At 58.7% G+C, this 7,515-nt stretch overlaps 1 protein-coding gene across 1 annotated transcript; it reads left to right on the plus strand.

Moving 5' to 3' along the window:
- Positions 1 to 595: 595 nt before the first annotated feature.
- ELFN2 (extracellular leucine-rich repeat and fibronectin type III domain containing 2) lies at positions 596 to 3,046 on the plus strand. The gene has a single exon (XM_006865211.1). It carries the CDS (start codon positions 596 to 598, stop codon positions 3,044 to 3,046), a length of 2,451 nt encoding a protein of 816 aa, XP_006865273.1.
- Positions 3,047 to 7,515: the final 4,469 nt, after the last annotated feature.

The following is a 7,515-nucleotide window of genomic DNA, read 5'->3' on the forward strand; positions in this document are numbered from 1 at the left end:
TCTGTCTCCCTCCCAGCCCCCCCTCGCCACCCACCTCCCTTGTGTATGTAATCACAGAGTGTTCCCTGGTACAGAGGCCCCCGGGAGGGGTGTGGAATACATCTGGGAGCCACTTGGAGCCCTCACACTGACCTGCCCCCCCCCATGCTTCCTTCCAGGAACCAGGGGACAGATGGGTCTCTTCCTTCCTCTCCCTGTCTCTCAGCTCCCCCCACTAATGTGCCACCTCCAGCCTCTGGTGGCAATCGTCTGAAGTTCTGAGCCCAGTACCTGCGGAGGAGGAGAGGAAGTCAGAAACCCCAGAGCCTGGCTGCCTTCCTGGTGGGAGAAGAAGAGCGAAGCTGGGGGAGCAGGCTGTGGGCTCCCCAGGCCCAGACCAGGCTGCAGTGCCCCACAGGTAGCACCCTGGAAGGCCACCAGTAACTGGCCCTGGTCATACCCACCTCATCTGGGGCCCCAGAGCTGGGGGTCGCCCCCAAGATGGTGGCGGCCCCTGGGAGGACTGTGCTGCTAATCCCAGCCTTGGGCCGCTAGGTTCCCTGCCCCCAAGCCCCTCACCCTGTGCCTGGTCCTTAAGGGGACCGAGGCTGGCGTCATGCTGCGTCTGGGACTGTGCGCGGCCGCGCTGCTGTGTGTGTGCCGGCCAGGCGCCGTGCGTGCCGACTGCTGGCTCATCGAGGGTGACAAGGGCTACGTGTGGCTGGCCATCTGCAGCCAGAACCAACCTCCCTATGAGACCATCCCGCAGCACATCAACAGCACCGTGCATGACCTGCGGCTTAATGAGAACAAACTCAAGGCGGTGCTTTACTCCTCACTCAACCGCTTCGGGAACCTCACCGACCTCAACCTCACCAAGAATGAGATCTCCTACATCGAGGATGGCGCCTTCCTGGGCCAGGCCAGTCTACAGGTCCTGCAGTTGGGTTACAACAAGCTCAGCAACCTGACCGAGGGCATGCTGCGTGGCATGAGCCGTCTGCAGTTTCTCTTTGTCCAGCACAACCTCATTGAGGTGGTGACCCCCGCCGCCTTCTCCGAGTGTCCCAGCCTCATCAGCATCGACCTGTCCTCCAACCGCCTGAGCCGCCTGGACGGGGCTACCTTTGCCAGCCTCTCCAGCCTCATGGTGTGCGAGTTGGCTGGAAACCCATTCAACTGTGAGTGTGACCTCTTTGGCTTCCTGGCCTGGCTGGTGGTCTTCAACAACGTTACCAAGAACTACGACCGCCTGCAGTGTGAGTCTCCGCGCGAATTTGCCGGCTACCCGCTGCTCGTGCCGCGGCCCTACCACAGCCTCAATGCCATCACTGTGCTCCAGGCCAAGTGCCGAAATGGCTCGATGCCTATCCGGCCCGTGAGCCACCCCACGCCCTTCTCCACCGATGCCCAGAGGGAGCCCGACGAGAACTCGGGCTTCAACCCTGACGAGATCCTGTCGGTGGAGCCGCCAGCCTCGTCCACCACCGATGCGTCCGCCGGGCCCGCCATTAAACTGCACCACGTCACCTTCACCTCTGCCACCCTGGTGGTCATCATTCCCCACCCCTACAGCAAGATGTACGTGCTAGTCCAGTACAATAACAGCTACTTCTCCGACGTCATGACCCTCAAGAACAAGAAGGAGATTGTCACGCTAGACAAGCTCCGGGCGCACACCGAGTATACCTTCTGTGTGACCTCGCTGCGCAATAGCCGCCGCTTCAACCACACCTGCCTGACCTTTACCACGCGGGACCCCGTGCCGGGTGACCTGACACCTAGCACCTCCACCACCACCCACTACATCATGACCATCCTGGGCTGCCTCTTCGGCATGGTCATTGTGCTGGGCGCCGTCTACTACTGCCTGCGCAAGCGGCGCATACAGGAGGAGAAGCAGAAGTCGGTCAACGTCAAGAAGACCATCCTGGAGATGCGCTATGGGGCTGACGTGGATGCTGGCTCCATCATCCACGCCGCCCAGAAACTGGGTGAGCCCCCCGTGCTGCCTGTGGCCCGTATGCCCTCCCTTCCCTCCATGATTGGGGAGAAGCTCCCCACCGCCAAGGGCCTGGAGGCCGGGTTGGACACGCCCAAGGTGGCCACCAAAGGCAACTATATGGAAGTCCGCACAGGCGCCGGTGGGGATGGCCTGTCCCGGCCTGAGGACGACCTCCCAGACCTGGAGAATGGTCAGGGCTCAGCTGCGGAGATCTCCACCATTGCCAAAGAGGTGGACAAGGTCAACCAGATCATTAACAATTGCATCGACGCCCTCAAACTGGACTCGGCCTCTTTCCTAGGGGGTGGCAGCGGGGGTGGGGACCCTGAGCTGGCCTTTGAATGCCAGTCCCTCCCTGCTGCTGCGGCTGCCACCTCGGCTGCCACCTCCGGAGCGCTGGAGAGGCCTAGCTTCCTCTCGCCTCCTTACAAGGAGAGCTCCCACCACCCGCTGCAGCGGCAGCTGAGTGCCGACGCAGCCGTGACCCGCAAGACATGCAGTGTGTCCTCTAGTGGTTCCATCAAGAGCGCCAAGGTTTTCAGCCTGGACGTGCCTGACCACCCGGCAGCCTCAGGGCTGGCCAAGGGCGACTCCAAGTATATCGAGAAGGGCAGCCCCCTCAACAGCCCACTGGACAGGCTCCCACTGGTGCCTGCGGGCAGCAGCGGGGGTGGGGGCGTCCACCACCTGGAGGTGAAACCGGCCTACCACTGCAGCGAGCACCGACACAGCTTCCCCGCCTTGTACTACGAGGAGGGCGCCGACAGCCTGAGCCAACGTGTATCCTTCCTCAAGCCGCTGACCCGCTCCAAGCGTGACTCCACTTACTCACAGCTCTCTCCTAGACACTACTTTTCAGGTTACTCCTCCAGCCCTGAGTACTCGTCTGAGAGCACGCACAAGATCTGGGAGCGCTTCCGGCCCTACAAGAAACACCACCGGGAAGAGGTGTACATGGCCGCCGGCCACGCTCTGCGCAAGAAGGTCCAGTTCGCCAAGGATGAGGACCTGCATGACATCCTGGATTACTGGAAGGGGGTCTCGGCCCAGCAGAAGCTGTGACCCTCTCCTCCCTGGTGAGGTCGGAGGGGAGGGTGGCTGAGCCCGCAGGGGAGGGCCGGGTGGCCAGGGTGGCGGGCGGAGCCAGGGGGGCCCGAGGCGCAGGAGTGGACGCACACGCATACCCACACTCACGCACCATGCACACACCTGACCACCACCTGACTGTGAACAAACCAACACTCGACAATAGCGGACAGGAAAACAAAGACACATTTTCCTTAAAGTTTACAAATGGATACCTAAACCAGTCCTCTTTACTGTGCTGCCCAGGGACTCTGCTGGGATGTGTGGGCCAGCTGGGGCAGGTGCAGGGCCTGAGGGTCTGGGACCAGGGGCAGGTTTGGGGTGAAGGAGCCTGGGACAGAGATGGACTAAAGCCCCTTTGGGGTGGACAGAGGTTCCCACCCCCAGCTGGGGGACAGGTCACCTGGAGACTTAGCATAGATGGACACTGGGGACCATTTCCTTCCACTTGTGGGAAACTGAGACCCAGAGAGAGGAAGTGTTAACCCCAGGGTCACCACCATCCCCAGGGGTTCCTCCCTCCACTCACCCATCGTCCCCATCCAAAGCTGTGCTCTCTGGGGCCTGAGGGATTTAAGAGTCAAGTTGTGCGTGTCCTTTCTAGAAAGCCCCATGGGGATGCCCCCTGTAGCTCAGAGTCCATGGGGACCCTCACTCCCACGACAGCACCCGGGAAGGGAGCTAACGGGGCCATTCCACCAGCTTCCTTTCATGAGTCTTTCCAATAGCCAAGGAGCTGCTTGTGGGTCCTGGGGGGAATAGGGTGGGCAGCCCCTCGCCCTGGCCCCAAAACCCCTACCAGAAGAGCATCAAGCCCATGATGAGTGGGAGAGAAGGGGATGTGGGTGTAATTGGGGCTTCCTGCCTGCTGCCCCCACATGCTAAACTCCTATCTGCCTGACACTATCTGAGCTTGTGGGAGAAGGGGTCTCACAGCCATCCCTTCCTGGCTGCTCATGCCTGCCTCTACCCAGACCCGAGGGGCTTCCACGTTTCCACGGCAATGGTCCCTCCCCTCTTTCTGATCCCCACCCAACATCTGAACAAAGCACAAACAGTGAGGTCTCTCCCTCCCCTGGGTGGGGAGCAGGCTGGACTCCTGGAGCCCTTCCCCCTCCCTGGCCAACCTCTGTCGCCATGGCAACCCTGTTGGCTGGCAGTTGGTGTGCAGAGTTACAGTTGGGCTTGTGGGGTTCTCTCAGTGTGGGTAGCAGGGGCAGTGAGGAAGGACAGGACCTGGTGGTGCTCCCTTTCTCAGGGGTCAGAGGCTTCCAGGGGACCCTTCTGGGTGGTCCGGAGGCTGTGAGAACTCGAGCACTATCAGGAGATTAAGGGGCCTGAGTCTGTTTGGTTGAGAGGTGGGCCAGTAAGGGGTTGGAACACCTCTACTGGGAAGCTTTGTGCCCACCCCAGCCACCTCAGAATAGGGAGCAGCCCACTGGGCTCTCCCACACCCATGTCAGAGACCTCAGGCTTTGGCCTGTCACCCAGTTGAGCTTTATTGAGATGAGGGGAAGCATGGTGGTGGGGTAAAGGTGGGCACTGGGGTGGACAGAGGACCTGTAGTGCTGGGGAGGGGGTCTAACTGGGAAGCTAGTGCCATCCCCCCTGGGGGGCTCTAAAGTCCTCCCTGTTGGAGTCGGTTTGGGGGACCACTGGAAAAGCAGGGGTCTTGGGGCTCACTGAGCGCCTTTCTCTTCCTCACATCCACTTTGGGGATGGACTATGCCTGGAGTTCACTTTGAGGGTGACAATTGCAAAGAAATGACTGTTCTCCAGGGGAGAGGAGGGGAGGGGGCCGCATGAATATGCAGAGCAGACCTCCCCTGCCCCCCCCCCAGGTCTGTCCCCCTAACCCTTCCTACACCTGATCCATTGGCAAAACTGAGAAGAGTGAGCAGTCGGAGAAGCCAGTGGTGTGAGAAAGCAGATTCCCTGTCCTATTTGCATGACGATTTTACTGTATTTTTCTGAGCAAACATCTGTCGTGTATGTGCCAGTTTGTCCAGACCCCCCGCCTCCTCCCTTTACCAAGCCCCCTCTGTTGTGATCTTATGAGCAGCTCTTGAAATCTGGGGGTGGGGGAAGCCAGCTTTGCAAAAGACCCAAAACAGGTGCCACCAATATACAGCCCTGCCCTCACCTGCCTCCTGTCTTTCTGGGCATTGGGCCCATAAGTGCCACCTCCTCTGCTCTGTTTGTCTTTGCCCCTACCTTTGACTCTTAGGCTCATCCCACCCTATCACATCCTTTTTACCTCCTGTGTGTCAGGGCACCTTCTCTGCTCTGAGGCTCTGTAATGTGTAAGGATCCTCTGTCCCACTCTGTCCCATTTTGCAGATGAAGAAGTCAGGGTCCAGAAAGGGGCTGGTGACTGCCAGCCAGGTGGAGTGCAGTGAGGTCTGTCACACTGCTTTTTGGGGGGTGACTCCTGGGGACTTCCCATGGGAAGCTTGGGGCCCTGAGACAGGCTGCCCCAACAGCTGGAGTGTAAAGTCCCGCCCTGAACACTGAACCATCATTCCTGGGTTGACGATGACCTATAGAAACTTTAGGCAGTCTGACTGTGCACATGACTTCAAAGACAGGATCCTGCAGCCCCCCAGGAAGTGAAATGACTTTCACAACACCCACCACATTGTTACTTGAGCGCATCTTGTGTCCTCCTCAGACCTCCTCTTCCACGTGTCCAGATTGGGCCAGGCACTGAGCCCACCCAGAGCCCCCCTGTGTCCAGATCCTGTTGTCCGACCCCGGATATGTTTTCCCAAGGTTGGAGGGAAATATTCAAAAAGACAAATGGACAGTTTTGTCCCAGGGTCTTGGGCAGGCCCAGGCCTGTGTTGGTCATGGTTAAGAGTACTGTGAATCTGAACCAGGACTGGGGAGGCAGGTGGGTGACCAGGAAAGGAGGGGTTGGGACCTGGTGGGGTGCAGCAGGGAGCTGGCCATAGCAGGCCTGTGAGGGATGGGAAGGAGGAGTGAGTGTATACCTTGGGCCTTACTCTTCTTCTTCAGTGGGAAACTCCCTGTATTGGACTGAATGGTCTGGGCTCCTTGTCCCTGGTGCCCGTTGCAAAAGGCCCTCTGAAGCCTCTTCCGGAAAGTGGTTCCAGCTGATGAGTTAGTTTCAGAGGGTATTGGGGGGGTGAGAGTGGGGGTGGGCACCAGGCCAGTTGACTCTCTGAACTAATGGCCTTTCAGAAGTTAAAGGCAAAGGTCCTCTGGAGGGATGTTAGTTTAGTCAGGTAGGGACACCTCCTCAGCAGTCCTGGGCTGCTCCCCTCCCCTCGAGGTCTTCGCCCTGCCTGCATAGGGGTCTGTGGAGATACCTGACTCATCTTCCACTGGAAGTCGTTCTCTAGGGAGCTCCTTGCTCCTAGAAATTACTGGTGGAGCAGGAAGTAGAAACCCTGGAAAGGACATTTTCCAGACTTTTGAAACTGGTGAAGGGCAGACTTAAGGCTAGGAAGGCATGAGTGATGGCAGTGAAGGGGACAAACCCTAAAGGTCCCTTCCTCAGAGGCATTCTGCAGAGAATTAGCATGTTAATTCCAAATGGGCTTGGCTTACCAGGACTTGAAATGGCCCAAAGGCAAAGGCTTTATTTGTGTGGGGGGAATAAGGGGAACTGGGGAGATTTGGGTGGTCAGAGGGGTCTCTTAGAGGAGGTGACAGGTAACAGCGCTGAATAACAGTGTAGCCAGCCACGTGGAGATGAGACTGGACGGCAGAGGAGAGGGGGGCAGTCAGGACTGACACAGTGTCCCCTCAAAATTTCTTTGGCCACCTTCATCATATGCCCTTTCTTGATCCTGAACCTGCCAGGACAGGTCACATTTCCTGATGGTGGATGGGTGGGGCCGGGCTTGGAGGCTAGAGGGGCAAGGCTGAAGTCATCTCCTCTCCTGGCTGATAGACTTCTGCCTAGTGGCCCTACCCCAAGCAACCTCCCTTTGGGACTTGAGCTCTCCCAGCCCCTGACGTTCTGTTCCACTCTGATGTGGTGCCCTTCTTGCTCATCTTCCATGACGCATCCTTAGCCTCTCCTGGCTGCTTCCAAGTCCACCACACAAGGCCAATGGTAGCTGCTCAGCAGTGGTGCGCTGGTGACCACAGGCTGGTCTGAGCCTCTTCCTTCCCCCAGCCCCTTGGCCTAGCAAGCACAGGATTGGGGCAGGGACTAGGAAGCAGAAAAGGGTGGGGTTGTCCCTTCTCTCTCCCTCCCTGCCTCCCTCCATAGGGCACCACCACTCAAGGGCGCTGCATCTGGCATCTGCTTTGGGTCCTGCAGACTTAGGCTCAGAGCCCGGGGTATGAAGCCAAGCTGTGTGAACCAGACTTGCCCTTGCTCTGGGGGCCCTGGACACACCCATTCTTTTCATTTAGGCGGGTAACTTGGTTTATTTTATCTTCCCTCTCTCTCTGCCTTTCCTTCCCCACCC

Source organism: Chrysochloris asiatica, unplaced genomic scaffold, assembly GCF_000296735.1.
Source record: "Chrysochloris asiatica unplaced genomic scaffold, ChrAsi1.0 scaffold00076, whole genome shotgun sequence".
Lineage (NCBI taxonomy): Eukaryota > Metazoa > Chordata > Mammalia > Afrosoricida > Chrysochloridae > Chrysochloris > Chrysochloris asiatica.